Consider the following 22561-nt stretch of genomic DNA (forward strand, 5'->3'; position numbering starts at 1 on the left):
CAGGTACATTGTCAAAGGTCACCAAACTGGTCATGGTGGTGGGTCTCGATTCTAAGCCTGGTAGCATGCATCTTGGTGCTTAGTCTCTCGGTCATGTCTGACTCTACAACCCTGTGGACTGTAGCCTGCCAGACTCTTCTGTCCATGGGATTCCCAGGCACAAATACTGAAGTAGGTAGTCATTCCCTTCTCCAGGGGATCTTCTAGATCCAGGGATCGAACCTGGGTCTCCTGCATTGCAAGTGGGTTCTTTACCACTGGTACCACCTGGGAAGCCCCTAAGCCAGGTTGAGAGGATATCAGATCCCAATTTATTTATGCTCTCATCCTTCCCATGTAAGCAACAATATCTGGGTGAGTGTATTCCCTGGTTTATTTGAAGAAGTCTGACTTTGCTGCTGCTGCTGCTAAGTCACTTCAGCTGTGTCCGACTCTGTGCGACCCCATAGACAGCAGCCCACCAGGCTCCCCTGTCCCTGGGATTCTCCAGGCAAAAACACTGGAGTGGGTTGCCATTTCCTTCTCCAATGCATGAAAGTGAAAAGTGAAAGTGAAGTCATTTAGTCGTGTCCGACTCTCAGTGACCCCATGGACTTTAGACCTGTACATATCTTGTTTGATTTATGACACGGTTGCTGCTGCTGCTGCTGCTAAGTCGCTTCAGTCATGTCTGACTCTGTGCGACCCCATAGACGGAAGCCCACCAGGCTCCCCCATCCCTGGGATTCTCAAGGCAAGAACACTGGAGTGGGTTGCCATTTCCTTCTCCAATGCATGAAAGTGAAAAGTGAAAGTGAAGTCGCTCAGTCGTGTCCAACTCTTAGTGACCCCATGGACTGCGGCCCATCAGGCTCCTCCGTCCATGGGATTTTCCAGGCAAGAGTGATGACACGGTTACACCCCAATAAACCCATTGTAAGTTGAAAATATCATTAAGGTGAAAATACATTTAATACACACCTACAGAATATCATAGCTTAGTCAGCCTACCTTAAATATGCTCAGAACACTTACATTCAACTGCAGTTGGGAAGAATCATCTAACATAAAGCCTATTTTATAACAAAGTGTTAGTAGCTCATGGATCTTATTGAATACTATACTGAGAGTGAGAACCAGAATGGCTGTCTAGTACAGATGGTTGCCAATGTATGTACCTCTTGTTTCCCCTTGTGATCGAGTGGCTGCTGTGGGGAATGCCACTGCCCAGCGTCAGGAGAGAATATGGAACCACATATTGATTGCTAGCCCAGGAAAAGATCAAAGTGTGGTTTCTACTGAATGCTTATTGTACTCACACCATCATAAAGTTAGAGAATGGTAAGTAGAACCATTGAAAGTCGGGGCCCATCTGTAGCCATAAACAGGCGAATGCAGTGATGAACAATGCCCCTTTCAGTCTCAGAAGTTCCCCTTTGGACAACAAACTGTATCACCCTTAACCAATAGTATGTTTCACGTTGGGAAACCTGATTTCTACTGGTTTTAAGCAGTCTTACCTGCCTCTTTCCCCCCTCTAAGGGGGGAAACAAGGAAAGGAGGAAGGCAGTTTTGAAGGCATAGCCTTCACATTCTGGTCCTCTGCTTATTGGCCATTTTAATGCATCTTCTTTGGAGAAATGCCTGTTCATCCTTTGCTCATTCTTTATAGTTGGGATTTGTGTCTTTACTCCTGAGTTGGAACAGTTATGTACAAGTTGTAGATAAAAGTCTCTTATCAGATGGATGATTTGCAGAATTTTTTTTCTCTCATTCCATGGTTTACCTTTCACTTTCTTAACTGTATCCTTTGAAGCACAAAGTTTTAAATTTTGGTGATGTTCACCTTCTTCCAATTTTAAGGACCCCTATGATTACGCTGGGTTGTTGTTCAGTTGCTAAGTCATTTCCGACTCTTTGTAACCCCAGGGAAGGTAGCCTGCCATGCTCCCCTGTCCTCTGCTGTCTCCTAGAGTTTGTTCATTACACGGGGTACAGATGGATAATTCAGGGTCATTCATACTCTACCTTGGTTTAACATTGGTTGCAATGCTAATCCTTCTGCATCCATAATTCTCCTTTGCTATACAATTTAGTATATTCACCAGCCCTGGGGTTAGGATACTGAAGGGCCCACAGTCTGCCTCCCACAGCAGTTTTTGCTTTGATTCTTTAGAATCAGACTTGCCCTTCTGTGATTATTCATTGATTTGAGGGTGAGGTGTTCACACACTGAGGGGCAATTGGTGGAGATTGCTGGTCTCCAGTTATGAAGAAGGGTATCTCTCTGTCTCTAGTCTTGCCTGCCCTTTCCCCCACCATGATTTTATCCTTTATAACCAAATTAGAATGTATTCTGAAAAGGACAAAAAGCATCCATGTGACTATACTAACCATCCTCAGGTGAGTATGGGGTAAACTAAATTCATTCAAAAGCATGGAAGGAGACACACAGGTTGTACGAAAGAAGCAAAACCTATAAAAATGTCATTAAGGTATTAATTATCAGGGAGAGCCTACATTTGGAGGAAAAGATAACAAAAAGGGCTTTTAAAGTTAAAATTTTCTCAAGCAGATGAGCCAGGAAAGGGTGGGTCTACTGCATGGGGCAAACTATATACAGTTAATAGATTAGGGGCAGAAAACTTGATATTGACCAACTTGGCTAATCTATATTATACCTGGCATGGCTTTGAACTAGGAAGGTGTAAGGTAGAAGTGGAATTTAAGATGTAGCATCCTTGCTTTAAGTGATCTGAAGTCTCAGGGCAAAGGTAGGTTCCATCCCCCAGGGGATGCAAGTCTGAGAGAACTTAGAGATGTGATCAAAGACATGACTGAGAAGTCACAGAGTTGGCAGAGACATCAAGAGCCCATGTTGAAGAGTGGTCCTTATATTTGGAATCAGGAGAGAGGGTGGCCTCCTGAGATAAGGTGTCACTTGTGGTAAGAGCAAATGTTCTGGCCTCTGATGACAGACTCAGAGTCAGATATCAGCTACTGGTCACTCCCTGCAGGGGTGTGACCTCCTTGCTTAACCTCTTTGGTCTACTTTGTCTCTTGGGAATGGTGATGGATTTATTAACAACCTCTGGGCAGCATTGTAAGGATTAATTAAAGTAATGATGTGAATCAACCCAGGGACTGGTATGTAGTGATCTTTCAATAAATATTAACAAAAAAATTACTACTACTAAGGATAATAATAATTGTAGAGACCTAAAGATTCAGGAAACTTAAACCTGTATTTCTTTCCTCCGCTACATCCACCGCCACTGATTTCTTTGCAAAACTCCTTTTCCTTAGAAAAGTCATCCATGCTTACTTATCTCCTTTTCTTCACCTTCTACTCTCTCTTAAACCCACATCAGTTTTTTAAATAACAACTTAATGGTAATAAAATTCACATATCATAAAATGCACTCTCTCTATACAGTTTCGTGTTTTTCTAGTATGTTCACAAAGTTGCACAACCATCACGACTATATAATTTCAGAACATACTCATCCTCCCCAAAACAAACGATGTGTCTATTAGCAGTCACTCCCCATTCCCCCTGACAGCTGCTAATTTTTTCTCTCTCTCTGCAAATGTGCCTGTTTCGGACATTTCATATAAACACAATGATACACTATCTGGCCTTTTGTGTCTGACTTCTTTCACTAGCATAACTCACTTAGTGAATTCTTTCCTGTAGCAGTACTTCATTCCTGTTTATGGCCAAATCATATTCCACTATCTGGCTATACCACATTTCGTTTATACATTCCCTACTTGCTGGACACTTGGGTTCTTTTCCCTGTTTGGCTATGATGAATAATACTACTATAAATATTCATGTACAAGTTTTTCTGTGGACATGTTTTCAGATCTTTGGGGTGGGTACTTAGGAGTGGAATCCTGAATCGTATGGTCAGTCTGTGTTTAACTTTTTGTTGTTGTTCATTCACTAAGTCGTGTCCTACTCTTTGTGACCTCACAGACTTCAACACGCCAGGCTTACCTGTCCTTCACTATTCTTGGAATTTGCCCAAGTTAACTTTTTGAGGAAGTGCCAAACTATTTTCCAAAACAGTGGCGTCATTTTACAGTCCCCAAAACAGCCTATGAATGTTCTAATTGTCCACATTCTCATACACACTTGTTATTTTCTCTCTCTTTTTTTTTTTGTATTGCCATGCTGTTGACTGCTAAGTGATATCTCAGTGTGGTTTTATTTTCATTTCACTAATGGCTGGTGATATTGAACATCTTATGTGCTTTTTAGTTAAATTTTTATTTTACCAGTTTCATCGAAATCAACATAGGCTTTCAACAGTGCTGACTCTGTTGATTATATTCTCCATGAAACTCCTCCTTTCATCAATTTTGGAACTTACCCTCTCTTGATTGGCCTCATTCTTTGCTGTATCCTTAGTCTTAGTCCTACTACTTCTCTTCCCAGACTTCAAATGCTGAAGTGTTCCAGTTCTGTAGCTCTGCACACTCCATTTTTTGCATGACATTTATATCCCCCTGAAATTAAGTTGTATATTTATTTACTTGTTTATTTTCTGCATCACCCATTGCAGTATAGTTCTAAGGAGGCAGTGACTTTGTCTTGTTTATTACTATATCCCTGGTTTCCAGAATAACACCTGGTTCTAAATAATTTTTGCACGAATAAATCTATTAAAAAATGTAGACAGATGTTATCTGAATAAAGAACAGAGATCTCCGTAATTAAATAAGCTTCTGGATTGCTAATTGAACAAACGTAACCGTGTGTCTTTTGGGTGCCTCTTCTGTGACAGTGTACTGGTGAGCATTGTGAAATTGTAGTTGACCATGAAAAATTTTTTGATATGTAGTGCATCATAGATTTTTAAAAATACTCTTATATTGCAACATTTAATTAGAGGTTTTATTAGCACTTAGAAAAGTCAATTGTGATCACCAAAGCTCAACATGAATTCACTAAGAACAACTTAGGTCAAATTATCCCTGTATGTGCTGCTTATCAGAAGGCCATTCTATTGGAAGGCGATGGCAATGGTGTTCCTTCACAACAGCAAGGTTTTGAGCTGGCTTTATCATCACTTCCCTTTTCTGAGAAGTTGAGTGGGTTGTCAGGATCTTGTGATCGATCTGTCACTTAAGAATTTAAGTCAAGCCATCAGGCTGGGTTGAGATCTATGCCCTTGGGGGAAATCACCTGTATGGTGAGCTGTTTGCTTTCATCAATGTCACGGTGAATTTAAAGTGGTTACCAGTCATCAAGGGCGGCATTCCAAGACTGGGTGGTAACTGAGCCTATAGAGATAGCCCTGAACACTAAACCCAGGACAGCAAGGTAAAGGAACAGAGGTGTGGGGTGGGCCTGGACCCAGGAAGTTTCCCTAATGTAAGTTCACAACTACCTATATGTCCTTGGTGAATGAAGATGGGCATATTCCTAAGGACAAGGCACAGAGGGTGACCAGTGAGAGGGAAGTCAGGCAAGCATTCAGGAATATGACTCCCAGAATGCAATAGGGCAGGCAAAGTAGTGAGTGACTCGGATGCCCATGTTAGCATGTTTTCAGGAGAGGAGGTCAAGAACCACATGGATAATCTGAACCAGTGGTTCTCAAGGTATGGCCCTGGACCAGCAACATTGATATCACTGGGAGTTTGTTCGAAATGCAAAATTTAAGGGTCTAGTGATCCGTGTTTCACCAAGCCACAGATGCATGCTCAGATTTGAAAACCACTAGTCATAGCAACAGAAATAAGCTTTAGCAACAGGATAACTTTAATATTCCATTCAAGAAGCTTCATAAGTATATTCCCTTCTGGTATGGGAACCAACCCCTGAATGTGATTTCTACTCTATCTGCCAGTTAGAAAAATAATAAACATAAGTAAAAAGTAAGAGTAATACTACTGCAGTTATGTGTGTTGAGTATCACTGCTGCTGCTGCTAAGTCACTTCAGTCATGTCCGACTCTGTGCGACCCCATAGACGGCAGCCCACCAGGCTCCCTCATTCCTGGGATTCTCCAGGCAAGAACACTGGAGTGGGTTGCCATTTCCTTCTCCAATGCATGAAAGTGAAAAGTGAAAGTTAAGTCGCTCAGTCGTGCCTGACTTAGCGACCCCATGGACTGCAGCCTACCAGGCTCCTCTGTCCATGGGATTTTTCCAGGCAAGAGTACTGGAGTGGGGTGCCATTGCCTTCTCCGGTACTGAGCATTACCTATGTACTAAGCAGCAAGCTAAGGACATGGTTAGCTGATTTGGTCCCCTTAACAACTCTGTGCGGTTGAAATGGTTGCAGTCCCCATTATCTGTAATGGTATTGAGATTCAGGACTTATGAGGCAAGACCACACAAGCTAGTAAGTGGAAGTTCCAGAAGTTGCATTAGGCCCTTTGGCTGCAGAACACTGGTCTGGAATACCTGATTATTAGAAAGGCCAAGGTAGATGGTGGGTGGGTGGATAGATGGAAGAAAGGAAGGAAAGAAGGCAAGGAGGACAGGAAGAAAGAAGTAGAGAAGGAAGGAAAGAGGAAAGAAGATGGAAAGGGTAGCTGCAGGCTTAGGAAGTAAAGATGGAATGAAGGATAGGCTCTTTCCATGTACTATGGCATTTTTCCAGTCTTGCTGTTAAGTCAACTAGCCCGTGTGCGTCAGTCAGTTTCAGTGTGGGCTTATCCAGCACTGGTTCTTTCTAAGAGTTTGGCTCCGTGGATAGTCAGTGATAGGCTCCCCCCTGTTGTTTCTTCTCCCTGTCTCCCACTGCTCACCTTGTCTTTGTGACGTAGGCATGTGCTCATCCCAGGTGCTAAGGAATCCGTAAATGGCTTTCTCATTAACTGGAGAATATTCTGGGAAAAACATGTGACTCTTTGGGGACCGTGTGCTCAGAGGCTGTTGTGAAGCTCCTGTCTGCTTCATTCACCTTGGACGGTCTTGCTCCCTGCCTCTGCTTTAATAGTGTATCATTTTCTCTTCCTCCTGCAGCAAAGCCACAGGGACGCTTAATCTCACAGTCTCCAGAGGCTGTTGGGAGGCTTGGAGCCTGATCGCTGTAATCAAGAAGGGGTGGGTATGATCAGAGACTGGGTCTGATTCTTTGTCTGCTTCTCCACATTTAGGCTTTTCCTTTTTGCATTCCTCCCCTTGGTTTGTAATAAAGGAGGGGACATAGCTCAAGGGCAGGCATGAGGTTTAACTTCAGTTGAAGTACAGTAGAGGCTATTTGGAAAATAAAACTTTCAAATGGCAAGTTAGCCTTGAAGGATATATTGAATTAGATATGCAGTGTGCTTTGATTCATGATCTCTGCATAATAGCATTGCTAAGTATATTACCTGGGTGCTTTAGTATACTAGAGAAATGGGCTGTTTAAAAGATTAACTTCACAGAATCAGTGTTAACGTACTGATGAAGAATGTGGGAGTAAGAGCCGGATTGGTGGGCTTCCTGCGCTGACCCTACCACTTCCGGTGGGCCCTTGACCTCTCTGAGTATAGATGCTCTCATCTGTAAAATGGAGATCAAAGTAGAACTTTGTAGGGGGTTATTTAGATCATTAAATGAGACAAAAGCCAAGCACAGTGCTTTCTTACAGTAATTCAACACCTAATAAGTGAGAACTATTTACGTTACTATTATATGATTATTATTTGAAGTCCTGGCTCTGTAATTTGGTTCATAGTCCTTTCTACTCTCGCTCATCTGCTCTTTGCTTATGCAGTTCTCTGTTAGCCAGTTCTCATTTCTCAGTTTCAGAGTCGCCATGGTCACCTTTGAAGACGTGCTGTCATTTCAAAGCACTGGCTAAATACAACCAAGACTGACAACTATGAATAATTCCACAGAGCCCCTAAAACACTGGCATTTCACTCAAACTCTCGTATATGCCACCACATTGTCCTGTCTTGTTTTTTTGCCTCTCTCCTCTCTGCAGATTTCAGATATGATTACTGGAGATGATAATCATCTTCCTCTGAAAAATAATCCAGCAGGAACCCATGTGGAGTAATTGGACTTCACGAGAGCATCGCTGTCAAGTCTCGAAATATATGAGGAAATAATCACATTTTATTCTTTCTTTTATTTTTCAGCATGTTCACGTCCACATTCTTCCAAGGAAGGCTGGAGACTTTCACAGGAATGACAGCATCTATGATGCGGTAGGTCTGCTCTCTCTGATCTTACTGTTTGATCACTGGTGCCATCAGAGTGATGAAATCAATCTGATGAATCAAGAACACTGGAGGTGTGGTCTTCAGTGATATTCTACCCAGTAAGACTTGGAAAGGGGCCGTAGAGGCCAAGAAGCCAAGAATGGTCACTGCAGAAACTGAAGGCAAATGAATTACAATGATTTTCTTTTTCAAATGAAATCTGGCAGAAGCCAGGTGTCCTTGTGATTTCTGCCCTGTCATTTACCAGGGCACTGAACATTTGTGTGGAGATACAGCGCAGAGGTTCCATAGGAGGTAATTTAGAGTGCCACCAATGGAAACCAAGCAGATTGATGTATGACTTTTTTTTAGTTGAATACTACATTTAGTTTTAAAACCACTTTGAAATCCAGTTTGTCTTTCCTAATAGCATTTATTCAGAGTGGGACTTTGAATTGTGGCCAGCAGAAACTAGGTTGATTTGAACGATAATGTTGCAGGAAGGGTGACCCCTTCCAGGGCCTGAGAGTGTGCTCTTGTCTCACAAGCAGAAGTGAATTGTCCAAGGAAACACACAGGCTAAAAAGCAAGACACTTTACTGGGAAGAGGCGCCTAGTTGGAAAGCAGGAGGGTAAGGGAACCCAGGAGGACTGCTCTGCCACGTGACTCGCAGCCTCGGCTTTTATGGTGATGGGATTAGTTTCCGGGTTGTCTCTGGCCAATCATTCTGACTCACGAGTCCTTTCCGAGTCCCTTACCCTCACCCTCACCCTCACCCTAACCCTCACCCTAACCCCAACCCCTAACCCTAACCCTAAGCCTAACCCTTCTGGGTGGCCCACGCATGGCTCAGCCAAGATGGATTCCAGCCAGGAGGACTCTGGAAGGTTGGTAAGACATATGGACTGGCATCTCCTCTCTCCTTTGGACCTTTCCTGATTTCTTCGGGTTTATGGTGGTTTGTTAGTTCCGAGTCCCTAACCAGGACCTCCTGCTGTAAGGTAACCCATGCAAGTGACTCATTCACGTGTCTTCCTGGCCAGGGCAGGTGGCCTCAGTCAGTGTTTCACCCAACAATAAGAGGGTGACCCCTGTGTCATAAGCACTGAGCAGTTAACTTATTACTTCCCTTCAAAGATGTAAGTGTGGCCCCAGTGTAGAGATGAACAGCAAGAGCCAGGAGATCTGCTCCTAGGACCACACCTACATGAGAACCTGGGCGTGTCTGTCTGTGCTACGTGAACTGTGCAGTCTGTAATAGATGTGTTGGTGTGAAGAAAAAAGAAATGATTTCAGTGTGACTATTTCTTCTAGCTAGGAAAGGGCACATATGTTCCCCACATGTAAGAGCTGATCAGATGGTAGTGGGGGCCTGGGGTGCTTAGTTGGGAAGGGTTCTGAGGCTGTTCTGGATGCTCTGCCATGGGTATCAAATATGAGAGAGGAGCCATTTATTTGACACTCCTGTTCTATCCCTTTGAGAATAATGTTTCAAACACATTTTATAATTTTAATTGTTTGTCATGGTACTCGACCTCTTTGATGATTCCCATCTGGTTTCCAGCAGTCAGAAACTTTTTTTTTTAATTTATAGGGATTTTTATGCATCTTTTAAAAATATATTTGTATTTATAAGGTTTCTTTGTAGTAACTAAGTATTAAAATGGCTACCCAAACCCTGAAAATTAAGATCAAGAAGTCAACAGTTAGTAATGGGACTTATAAATCATTTATCTGGGAGTCACTGAATTCTCCGAGGTGACAAGTGAGCATGTCTGGGGCATCTCTCACTGTCTTAGGTATCCTGTGTTTTCCAAGGGCTGCAGTCCACCTGTGTAGGGTAGACACAGTCTAATCACTGGTTCCTAAGTGCTGCTCTGTAGACCAATTGCTGCAAATCTCAGTTCTCAAGAGGTCCTATTCCCAGAAATACTGAACCAGTATATTACAGAGCCACATAAGAGTCAGTAATTGTATGTGCATAAGAAAGTCCCCAGGAGATTCTGATGCATGGCTAGGCTTGGGAATGTGCTTTCCTCCCAAATGTATACTTTCTCAAAGTTATGTCCTATAGTATTTTAAACTGAACTCATTTTCATTGGATGTGGAATGTATTTTGGGGGTTAGTAAGGGCTTAGTTTGAGTTGGAAGAAAATTAGAATTATGGAGTAATTATAAAAGAGATGCATTTTGAAAAAATCCAAGTACTGATCTTATTAGCATAAACTGAGGTTAATAAAATGTTGCCAAGTACAGGCCATTTTAATGAATACATTAGCACATGATTTATATACAAGTGAATACTGCTAAAGTGGTATTAAAAGTACTTTAAAACACTGTTTTCTTAGACTGAACTGTCACCTTGAAATCTTGTTTGTATTTCAAATGTGCTTGTGACAAAAGCTGCAGGGCTACCTTTCAGCCCTGGTGGAGACACGGAGCCCAAGGTCAAGGTTGGCACGTGGCCTTTCTCTCCCCTCTCACGCTTTTGCTCTCGTGCGTACCCTCTCCCGGGGTCTCCAGCCCCACAACACGTGTCCCTACCTCCTACCTATTAGGAGAAGCTTCTCAGGAGAGGTAAATGCTAAAAGAGTTGTTGTTTTTTTTTTTTTTTTTCCTCCCATTACTTGGTGAGTTATAAGTACCCAGTAAGGGAAACTACTAAGAAACTTGAAGAGATTGAACTTTGGAGACAGCCAGAGTTAGGTTCCAATTCCAGTGCCACCTACTGCTTGTGTGACATTGGACAAGTCACTTAATCCCCTTGCCTTTAAAATGCAGATATATATAAAACATACTCTTCAAAATGTTGTTGCATGTAATATATGATGTGACTGCGGGGGTCCTCAGCCTCCAGACTGTAAACCTGTACCTCCTGTCAGATCAGAAGCAACATTAGATTAGAAATAAAGTGCACGACAAATGGAACATGCTTGAATCATCCGGAAACCATCCCCTCTACCCATGGTCTGTGGAAAAATGGCCTTCCATGAAATTGATCCCTGATCCTGAAAAGGTTGAGGACTGCATGAAAAGCTTACTGCAGAGACTGGTGCATACTAAGCATTTATGAGTAAGTAACTGTTTCTCTTCTTATTAATGCTATTAGTTTTGTTTTGTTTTTCAAAAAAACAAAAACAGCCACAGTAGGTCAATGGAGAACCTGGATTTGAAGCCAGGTTATTGGATGCCCCCACTGAGCACTTTTTTCAAGGGTCAGATATCCAATTTTCCCTCTGTTTTAAATCATGCATTTTGAGATTCATCTTCCTCTTTGTGCAAAAATACATCTCCAGTTTGAGCACATAATAAGATAATGTCTAGAAAGCAGCATGAGAAACATGAGGCATTACACAGGCGTTATTGGTACAAGACGTAACGGACATTAGACTGAGTGATCTTAATCAGGAGTGATGGAGCGATGAGGGGCAGCATTCTTTATCCTGGTGGGAGCACTGGCTCCAGATTATGCATCTCTCCATGAAACACAGCAAACAGGCTGCCTGGGAGGGCCGGGAGTGGAGTAGGGACGGCAGGAGACAGAGCTCCGTAAGGCGTAATTGTATCCCCACTGCTGCAGAAATAGAAGATGATGCCTGCAGAAGCTCTGCATTACAAATGGGCTAGGAATGCTGTGTTCTCCCCAGGCGCTATTTGCAGGATGGTGACAAATCGGAGAAGGTTGACAGAGGTGATGGGGATGACAGAGCCCGGAAACAGTTACCTGGGGAGTCACTGAAGGTGAAGATGTGTTGTCTGAAGAACATGTGTGGTTCGTAGAGGGAAGGCAATGACAGGTTACCATTTCTAAATACCTGAAGGGCTGGCAGGTAGGAAAGGTATTGAAGCTGTTTTAAATGGTTCCAGAGAGCAGATCTGGAACTCTTAGGCGTCCAGGAGGCAGTCACCAGTTCCACAGAAGAGCAGGTCAAATTGATAGAAACTTCTAAACGCTTAGAGTGCCTTGCGAGGGGGTGAGCTTCCCATCACTGGACCTATGCAAGCATGGAGAGGATGGCTGTGTTTCTTCCGGACGACTTGTCAATCCAGTTCTTGGATGGGCCACATGGTTCTGTGACTCCTGTTTTTACCTATCTGGCTATTTCATCTTTAGGTTACATAAGTTCTGTAACAAATAGAGTTAGGGTTAGGGTTTTTGTTGTTAGTATTCCAGTATTTGGGTTGCTTCCTAATAAAAAATAGTCTTTCTTGTTCAGTTCATGGAAATATAAGCAATAACTCTTCCTTGACTTGCATGCGATTACTTGAATGATTAATCTTCTTCCCAGCCTCCTTCCTGGTTTTCCTCTGGCTCTGCATTGCCTTTGATGTTCCACAGGCTTTGTTTGCCTCCTCATGTGTGTTTTATTTTGCTTGTGAAGAGTTTTTTAATGACAGGCTCTATTTTGCCTGCAACACATTTTTAATGAGCCCGGATGCTATTAGGCATGTCACTCACTCTCTGGGTCACAACCACTGTTGGCCTCTTACCTGACTCGCCCCACTTGTTTTCACCTGCTTGGCCCTTGAAGGCATTTGAGTTTGCAATCTCTATGTCATGGCTCACGCTTCAAATATCACTAGTCCCCAGTGTCCTCCATCCAGTCTGCATGCCACTTACCTGTAACACCTGCTTCACCTCCTTGCTCCCTTGTTTACAATGCCCTGGGCGAGTCCTTTCACGTCAACAGAGGGTCTGCCCACATCCCCAGTTCCTCTCAGTCTCATTCTCTCTCACCACTTGCTTTTGTCAAATTCTTGTTCTTTGTATAGATTGTTTTCCTCACCTGTGACTTCTTCCGTTTTCCCTTCTCCTTCATGCGGCTCCCATATCTTCTACCAAATCCAAGTACAAATATAACTTCCTCCAAGAGTCCTTTTTACTGATCCTCCTGCACCTCATCTAAGATAGCTAATCCCCTCTCCCCTCTGTGGTAAGACTATTGTATTTCCATGCTTATTTCTTCATAACATCACACTGAAAATAACTTAGTGTGTTATTCACTGCCCACTTCCCCAACTGTGCTATCAAGCCATGAGAACAGGGACCTAATCTGATACAGAACAGGTAAATAAATACTTGTTAAATGAGTGAATACCTGAAAGAACAGGGTGTTGAAATAGAGAAACTTGGAATTCCCTACTAGTCCTTACATAATTTAAAAGAAGAGAACATCTTGCTTTTCAGAAGGTCAATTTATGAATTCATAGCTACATTAGTTGAGATTCTGACATGGCATTATCAGCCATCTGAGGTTAATGTAATGGAGCATTGATGGAATGAAGTCTGTTGACCAGAAATCAGTGTACACAGGGCTACAGATTGCGGCACATCAGAAGGGCTTGGTGAAGTCGTTATAAACTTGTCTGATTGCTAAGCAATGTCAAAGCTGATAAGAAACCCCCTCTCAAACCCAAACTTGCTTGTCTGTAACAAACACATATGTGGGATTTGCTGACAAAAAGCACTAAAGTTTCTCCTCCTTTCTTTCCAACCTTGATTATCGTTTCTGAGTTTATTTTCATCTGCTCTTCCTCCAGCTCTCTGTCCTGAGTTTTCCCTTATGAATTTTGCTCAGTAATTTATACTCCTTATTTCAGAAGATTAGTCTGTCTTGTCTGCCTCAAAACAGTTCAAGCTCCATCCTTTCCAAGGCCAGACCTCTCGTAAAGCCCTGTCTTTGCAGTTCTCCATGCAGATCTTATTTATGTGGTGCTCCTAGACCCTTTCTGGTTATTTAAATTTCCATGAAATACATGAGACTTTCTCTGAAGTCAGTGGACCCTCCATTATCTTGACAAGTTGATGAAGATTATGATAATGACATAAATGTGTCCTTGGATAAGAGATCATGTACAGCTACTGTGGGGAATGGAAACACCCCTTGCTTAATGCCATGCTACATCATCTCATTAACCCAGTAAGGCTTGCCCTAGCTGTGTCCCAAATAAGCAACTCTCATAACTGTATTGGACAATTCATTAAATGTTTATGGGTGACATTGAATGGTTGTGATTGTGCACTGTGTATAAAACCCATTACTGACTAAGCAAGTGACTATTATTAAAGCCAATGTGACTAGCAATCAGCAATTGGAAAAACTCAACCATGAATTTCATAGACAGAGCAACTGTGGGTTCAAGCATATCATGGGAAACAATTGCTTGGCTAAACACAATGCATGAACAAAATCAATTTGCTAAAATGCAGGTCATTTGGCCCTGAGAGCTGCAGAAAACTATTATATTGCTGATAATATTTATTGTTGAACTTGGATCTCTTTCACACACCATTTGACAATGGGCTCAAAGTCCATGGGTCCCCAGTTGACTCTCCAAAAGGGAAGGAATGTTTCATTGAGACAGTTAATTAGCTTTTTTCCTCTGGGTTCAATGATGTCCTCATCATGCGTTTTGCGGTGTTGGAGAATTTCAGCTTGAAAACTTTGTTACCTCTTGGTTTTTTTTTAATTAATTTATTTTTTTGGAGGCTAATTACTTTACAATATTGTATTGGTTCTGTCATACATTGACATGAATCCGCCATGGGTATACATGTGTTCCCCATCCTGAAACCCTCTCCCACCTCCCTCCCAATCCCATCCCTCTGGGTCATCTGAGTGCACCAGCCCCGAGCACCCTGTATCATGCATCGAACCTGGACTGGCTATTCATTTCACATATGATAATATACATGTTTCAATGCCATTCTCCCAAATCATCCCACCCTCCCCCTCTCCCACAGAGTCCAAAAGACTGTTCTATATACATCTGTGTCTCTTTTGCTGTCTTGCAGACAGGGTTATCATTACCATCTTTCTAAATTCCATATATATGCGTTAGTATACTGTATTGGTGTTTTTCTCTCTGGCTTACTTCACTCTGTATAATAGGCTCCAGTTTCATCCACCTCATTAGAACTGATTCACATATATTCTTTTTAATGGCTGAGTAATACTCCATTGTGTATATGTACCACAGCTCTCTTATCCATTCATCTGCTGATGGACATCTAGGTTGCTTCCGTATCCTGGCTATTATAAACAGTGCTGTGATGAACATTGAGGTACATATGTCTCTTTCAATTCTGGTTTCCTCGGTGTGTATGCCCAGCAGTGGGATTGCTGAGTCATATGGCAGTTCTATTTCCAGTTTTTTAAGGAATCTCCACACTGTTCTCCATAGTGGCTGTACTAGTTTGCATTCCCACCAACAGTGTAAAATGGTTCCCTTTTCTCCACACCCTCTCCAGCATTTATTACTTGTAAACTTCTGGATAGCAGCCATTCTGACTGGTGTGAAATGGTACCTCATTGTGGTTTTGATTTGCATTTCTCTAGTAATGAGTGCCAGTCCCAAAGAAAGGCAATGCCAAAGAATGCTCAAACTACCACACAATTGCACTCATCTCACATGCTAGTAAAATAATGCTCAAAATTCTCCAAGCCAGGCTTTAGCAATATGTGAACCATGAATTTCCAGATGTTCAAGCTGGTTTTGGAAAAGGCAGAGGAACCAGAGATCAAATTGCCAACATTCGCTGGATCATCGAAAAAGCAAGAGAGTTCCAGAATAACATCTGTTTCTGCTTTATTGACTATGCCAAAGCCTTTGACTGTGTGGATCACAATAAACTGTGGAAAATTCTGAAAGAGATGGGAATACCAGGCCATTTGACCTGCCTCTTGAAAAACCTATATACAGGTCAGGAAGCAACAGTTAGAACTGGACATGGAACAACAGACTGGTTCCCAATAGGAAAAGGAGTACGTCAAGGCTGTATATTGTCACCCTGTTTATTTAACTTATATGCAGAGTACAGCATGAGAAATGCTGGGCTGGAAGAAGCACAAGCTGGAATCAAGATCAATGGGAGAAATATCAATAACCTCAGATATGCAGATGACACCACCCTTATGGCAGAAAGTAAAGAGGAACTAAAGAGCCTCTTGACGAAAGTGAAGAGGAGAGTGAAAAAGTTGGCCTAAAGCTCAACATTCAGAAAACAAAAATCATGGCATCTGGTCCCATCACTTCATGGGAAATAGATGGGGAGACAGTGGAAACAGTGTCAGACTTTATTTTTCTGTGCTCCAAAATCACTGCAGATGGTGACTGCAGTCATGAAATTAAAAGATGCTTACTCCTTGGAAGAAAAGTTATGATCAACCTAGATCGCATATTGAAAAGCAGAGACATTACTTTGCCAACAAAGGTCCACCTAGTCAAGGCTATGGTTTTTCCTGTGGTCATGTATGGATGCGAGAATTGGACTGTGAAGAAAGCTGAACACCAAAGAATTGATGCTTTTGAACTGTGGTGTTGGAGAAGACTCCTGAGAGTCCCTGGGACAGCAAAGAGATCCAACCAGTCCATTCTAAAGGAGATCAGTCCTGGGTGTTCATTGGAAGGACTGATGCTAAAGCTGAAACTCCAGTACTTTGGCCACCTCATGCCAAGAGTTGTCTCATTGGAAAAGACCCTGATGCTGGGAAGGATTGCGGGCAGGAGGAAAAGGGGACGACAGAGGATGAGATGGCTGGATGGCATCACCGACTCGATGGACATGAGTTTGAGTAAACTCCGGGAGTTGGTGATGGACAGGGAGGCCTGGCGTGCTGTGATTCATGGGGTCACAAAGAGTCAGACATGACTGAGCGACTGAACTGAACTGAATAATGAGTGATGTTGAGCATCTTTTCATGTGTTTGTTAGCCATCTGTATGTCTTCTGTGGAGAAATGTCTGTTTAGTTCTTTGGCCCATTTTTTGATTGGGTCATCTATTTTTCTGGAATTGAGCTGCAGGAGTTGCTTGTATATTTTTGAGATTAATTCTTTGTCAGTTGCTTCATTTGCTATTATTTTCTCCCATTCTGAAGGCTGTCTTTTCACCTTGCTTATAGTTTCCTTTGTTGTGCAAAAGCTTTTAATTTTAATTAGGTCCCATTTGTTTATTTTTGCTTTTATTTCCAATATTCTGGAAGGTGGGTCATAGAGGACCTTCTGTGATGTATGTCAGAGAGTGTTTTGTCTATGTTTTCCTCTAGGAGTTTTATAGTTTCTGGCCTTATGTTTAGATCTTTAATCCATTTTGAGTTTATTTTTGTGTATGGTGTTAGAAACTGTTCTAGTTTCATTTTTTTACAAGTCGTTGACCAGTTTTCCCAGCACCACTTGTTAAGGATACACCTTTGCTTCCTCTTCAGCTCATGAGAACTTTTAACTCAAAGAAGCTGGGTATGACATAACCAGCAAATAAATACATAATAGTGGTAATTGAATGATCTCAAATTCTCACTGAGTGGATCTCCGAGGGGTCTTTTGATAGCTATTTTAATGATAAAAGATCTTGGTAGACATCTGGCTTACGCTTACCTGTATCAGATTATTACTGAGATCAATCTGTATGTCCTTTGGATTAGAGAAACACAGTTAGCAGAGTAGACTTTATCTGGTTAAAAATTATTTCCACCTATTTTTCCTAGTAGAGGTAAGAATTCAGGGAGGATGTAATTCAGATTATTCACATTTGGTGGAGTCTACACATGTGGAATGTTGAGAAGCATGGAAGGGTATGATGGTGGGCTGGGGGCCTCCAGAGCAAATCATGGCATCACTGGTCACTTCAGAGGAGAAAAAGAAGGAAGAAGGCAGAAGAGTAGCTGACGATGAGAGGACAAGGGTCTGCAGGATGAGCTGAAAGGCAAACGATGCCACCTCTATGGTTTTTCCTAGAGTCAGTTTCCAAAGGACTGCTACCCTGGGGTTTTCCCAAAGCTGCTCTTCTCTCTCAGTTGAATATTCTCAGCTACATGTTAGTGAGAAATAAGCAAGAGAAAATGAGTTACATGTTAGTCTTTCCCTAGTACCAAGTAAAACCACGGCGTCAAACTGTCCTACGCGCCCTCCCTCCTTATTTCCTAAATAAGGCTTTGTGTGTGCCCTCCACTGGGAATGCTCTCTACAGACACATTCCAGAAGAAACATATAAGGTACTTGCTAGTTAAGGTGGACGATATCTGCTGTAAGAAGTCTTGTTGCCAGGGTATCTTTCTGTCTGTCTTTTTCTCACAATTCTGTTCTTAGTTACTGTTAATTGTGTCAAACCTCAATTAATATCAAGACTTGAAGACTGAGACATCTTTGTGTTTTTTGTAGTCTTAATTAGGTTTGTAATCATAGTTCTTAGCATAGCAATCAATGAACAGTCTCTTACGAGGAGTGTCTGAAAAAGTTTTGATAACTTTGGAGCTCATGACCCACTAAAGCCAACTATCAAGATCTCCCCTAAGGGGACTCCCTGTTGGTTCAAGGGCTGAACCAACACTGGGGTTCCTTACTCCCAATACAGGGAATCTGGTTTCAGTCCCTGATCAGGGAACTGGTTGCCACATGCCACAACCAAGACGTGAGACAGCCAAATAAATATATAAATACATATTTTTAATAAAGAAGTTTTTTTTTTAATTTTAAATATTTTTTTAAATAAACATCACCCATAAGAAATTTTTTCAAATCCATTTTACTTGGAGAGTTGAGAGTGTGGGGAATGGGGATAGGAAAAAAATTATAGGAGGAATAAGTGCTGAGCAGAAATGGATAAATACAGCAAGAAGAAGAAAGATATGGATTAAACGCTGACACATTTCTATCAATATAAATTACAACGGCCTCAAAGAGGAAAGCCCCTAAATATTTCGCTTGATCTCTCTTTTAAAGAAGAAAAGCAAAATAAGCAAGAATTAGGGTGGAAAGGAAGATAAAAGCACCATTTTAAAGCCCCAAAGCATTTGAAAAGGCCTTTGCTGTTTTTCAGTTCTCATCTGTCATTCATTAAACGAAGAAAGATGAACTTATTCAAATAACCTTTATAAATAAATCCCATTACCCCTTAGCTTGGAGCAGGGCTCAGTCTTTAAAACTATCGTGTCTTGTACACGAGCAGAGATGAACAATAGGCCTCTGAGTTGCCAGCTTCAGAGAATGGCACATAGAACCCTGGAAACAGAGCCTGGCATTTGTAATTGCAGCTTGGGTGACCACAATGTGTGCTTTTGTTACTATCGGGTTACATCTATCTTCAGTGCCCCCAGTCTGAAATTTGCACGTTGCATTCTAAAGCAAGACTGCCCCATATAGATAGACTATGAGTTACGTACACAATTAAAAATGATTAGTAGCCACATTTGCTGTTGTTCAGTTGCTAAGTTGTGTTTAACTCTATGTGACTCCATGGACTACAGCCGGCCAGGCCTCTCTGTCCTTCACTAACTCACGGGTTTGCTCAATTTCATGTCCATTGAGTCGGTGATGCCATCCAACCATCTCATCCTCTGCCACCCTCTTCTTCTGCCCTCAATCTTTTCCAGCATCAGGGTCTTTTCCAGTGAGTTGGCTCTTTGCACCAGGTGGCCAAAGTGTTGGAGCTTCAGCTTCAGCATCAGTCCTTCTAGTGAATATTCAGGGTTGATTTCCTTCAGGATTGACTGTTTTGATCTCCTTGCTGTCCAAGGGACTCTCAAGAGTCTACTCCAGCACCACAGTTCAGAAGCATCAGTTCTTTGGCTCTTGGCCTTCTTTATGGTCCAGCTCTCACATTAAAACAAGAGAAAAGAAATAGGTGAAATTAACTGTAATGATACAATTTTTAATCCAGTATAGCACAAATATTATCATTCAATATGTAACTAATATAAGCCATTGTTAGTGAGATAGTTGCACCTCTTTTTTGTTTAAGTTCTTGAAATCCAGTGTTTTTAGCTTTTCCAGCACAGCTCAACTCAGACTAGCTCCATGTGGTTAGTGTCTCCCAGACTGGGTGGTGCAGTTCCACAATTTATTCAATCCAGTTAGCCTCATTAGTTTTCATAAGGTGTGGTTTGATATAAAACCTCTCAATTTGTTCACCCTTATCCTCCACATCCAGAGGACAGTCATTTCTTTTCCCTGGTCTTGAAAATGATAACATAAGAATTATGTCATGTAATAATTGGGTTAGGTTCTATCATCCTTGATCAAGACTTTGTTGAAGTTTTAAAGGTTGAAAGGACCTCAAAGATAACCAAATGGATCCTGCTACACAAAGTTTATTTATTATTATTTTTTTATCTTTCTGCTAATAATATCATAAGGGATGCTCCAAGAATAATCCGTGAATTTTGGAGGACCATTTAACCACTGTTTCTGAAGGTCATCACTTTTCTAAGGGTGGCCCAGTTAAACATTATTCAGATGGCTGAACTTTCCTGTTCCACTTTTGAAAAGAAACACATTGAATGGCTTTTTGAGTCAGTATCATCATCTAGGGGTTGAGACTGGGGCTCTGACTCCAGATCTCCTGGGGTTCATTCTCAACTCTGTGTTCTTGTACAAGTTGCCCAACTTTTCCTATATCTCAATTCCCTCATCTATAAGATGGGGAGTGTGATGAGGCTGCTGTGATAATTAAGTGTTATTACATGTAAAGCCCTAAAACAATGCCTGGTGGACAGTTAATGCTCAGTAAATATTAGCTTTGATAATTGTTGTAATTATTGATGTTATCATCATCATCACCCTGAGGTCATGTTGGAAGCATTCTAAGAAGCTGCTGGGAGCGATGAGGAGTCTCATGGGACAGAGACCACCTTTGCTGGAGACCCCAGAGATTTTTGAAATCCAAAGAACCCATTAAGGGGAGATCATACAGGTTCAGTGTCATTGCTTATGACTTTTATCATGCATGCCTGTGGGTGAGAAGCCTTCACAGACACAGCAGCTCAGTAATCTGTGAGTACATTAAATTTTTAAGCTGCCCCAAGTATGCAGCCCACACTATCCAGACATTCAGGCACAGTGAGGGACTCCTTTCCAAGAAGAAGAAATTCTGACTTAAGGTTTCATTCTGTCTTTCAATTTGCTTTAGATTTGTGGCAAGCAGTGCTTTATAGAGATTTTTATGACCCCACCCCCAACTTAAAAGAGCAAGTTGAAAGATGCCTAATTTTCTTTCTAATGAAAAATCTCGAAAAGGCTCCTACACATGCATAGGTCTAGATTCTATGCATTGGATCAATACAGTAACTTGTTACAAGTTCTTTAATAGTGAATTGCTATTTAAATCTCAATGTTTTTCATGTTCCTCATATTGAAATGGGGAGAAAAAAATCTAATAGATTTGGGCTAATGGATAGACAACAGATTAACAGTAATAAATGATTCTAGTTCTTCATCTTTGTTCCTAGGGAGAAGACTAATGAAAAATAATAATAGAATTAGTATTGTTATTTAATGAGAGTCCACAGTGGATTGGAATCTATGCTGGGTGATATGCATATATTACTTTAATCTTTATAAACCTCACTGGATAAGTATCATTAATACCATTATACGGAAGCTAAGTCTCACAGAGGGTGTTTGCCTTACCTTTTAGCCAGCTTGTGGCAAACTTGTTTATACTAAAATTTGTTTGACTACAAAGCCTTTGGTCTGAGGCAAATATTAACTTCCCTTTCATGGAAAACTCGAGGATAATGAAATAAGTGTTTTTCCTAGAGGCTCTACCTTCCAGTGCTAAACTTTGAACAATTTCCAGAACTGTTTTCAACTTTAGAGACATTTGCACATACATACACACACACATACACCTCACATCCTAGCTTTGCACTCAACCCCAGAGGTCTTGACACATGACTGCTAATCAAGTATGCAAGATTTAAAATGTGAGCAATTGGCATTTTCCAGAATTAGACATTTTCTCTGCTTTTAGTATATAAGCCCCTAGCACCCATTTAGAAACTTTATTATAGTTTTTTTGTTTGTTTGCCTTTTTGTTTAACACGAAGAAGTCATTAACACACTCTAGCCAAGCTTCTACACTTTCCAAGGCCATCCTTTCTGAGTTGGTTTTGCACGCTGAACCTCTTAAATACTTTTGCATGCCTTATAATGTATTCATGTCATGGTAGCACACTAAAATATTTAAAAGGAAATTGTTGCCTTTTTTCACCCCCCTCAAAAAGAAACAGTCGTTGCTTACAACTCTCAATGGACCATAAATATCTTCTAGGCCAGCTGCCCCAGTACCTGTTGTGAATCCTTCTTACATTAGCAGTAACTAAGGAACTCATAGAATATTCCCTTTACACTGAAATGAAGCCTTGATCCAGCATCTTCTTTTTCCTTTCAAAGAATTTTAGTTCTTCTTAGAAAACTCTTCAGGTATTAAAGAGAAATTTGCATGTTTGGGTCAAATTCATGTATGAACTTTGAGCTGGCTTCTCCAGTAGTTTTGACCATACCAGTTTGTTGCAGGAAGGGGAACCCCTTCCAGGGCCCAAGTATGGGCTCTTGTCTAACTTTCCGAAATGAATTGTCCGAGGAGACACGTGTGCTGACAAAGCAAGAGACTTCATTGAGAAGGGGCATTTGGGCGAAGAGCAGCAGGGT

General features: G+C 41.5%; 1 protein-coding gene across 13 annotated transcripts in view; it reads left to right on the forward strand.

Annotated features, from left to right (window-relative positions):
* The window catches only part of FHIT (fragile histidine triad diadenosine triphosphatase), a 1549085-nt gene that overhangs the window by 1328499 nt on the left and 198025 nt on the right, over positions 1–22561 (forward strand). For all 13 annotated transcript variants that reach the window (XR_015151449.1, XR_015151451.1, XR_015151448.1 and 10 more), the window contains one exon: positions 8070–8138. Coding sequence is in view for 8 of the 13 variants with exons in the window: in XM_086367115.1 (XP_086223241.1) it covers positions 8070–8138 (69 nt within the window). In the remaining 5 variants the exon portion in view is untranslated. The remainder of the gene's footprint in view (positions 1–8069; positions 8139–22561) is intronic.

This window comes from Bos grunniens, chromosome 22 (assembly GCF_055505025.1).
Source record: "Bos grunniens cultivar Pamir isolate PY7600 chromosome 22, Bosgru_T2T1.0, whole genome shotgun sequence".
NCBI lineage: Eukaryota > Metazoa > Chordata > Mammalia > Artiodactyla > Bovidae > Bos > Bos grunniens.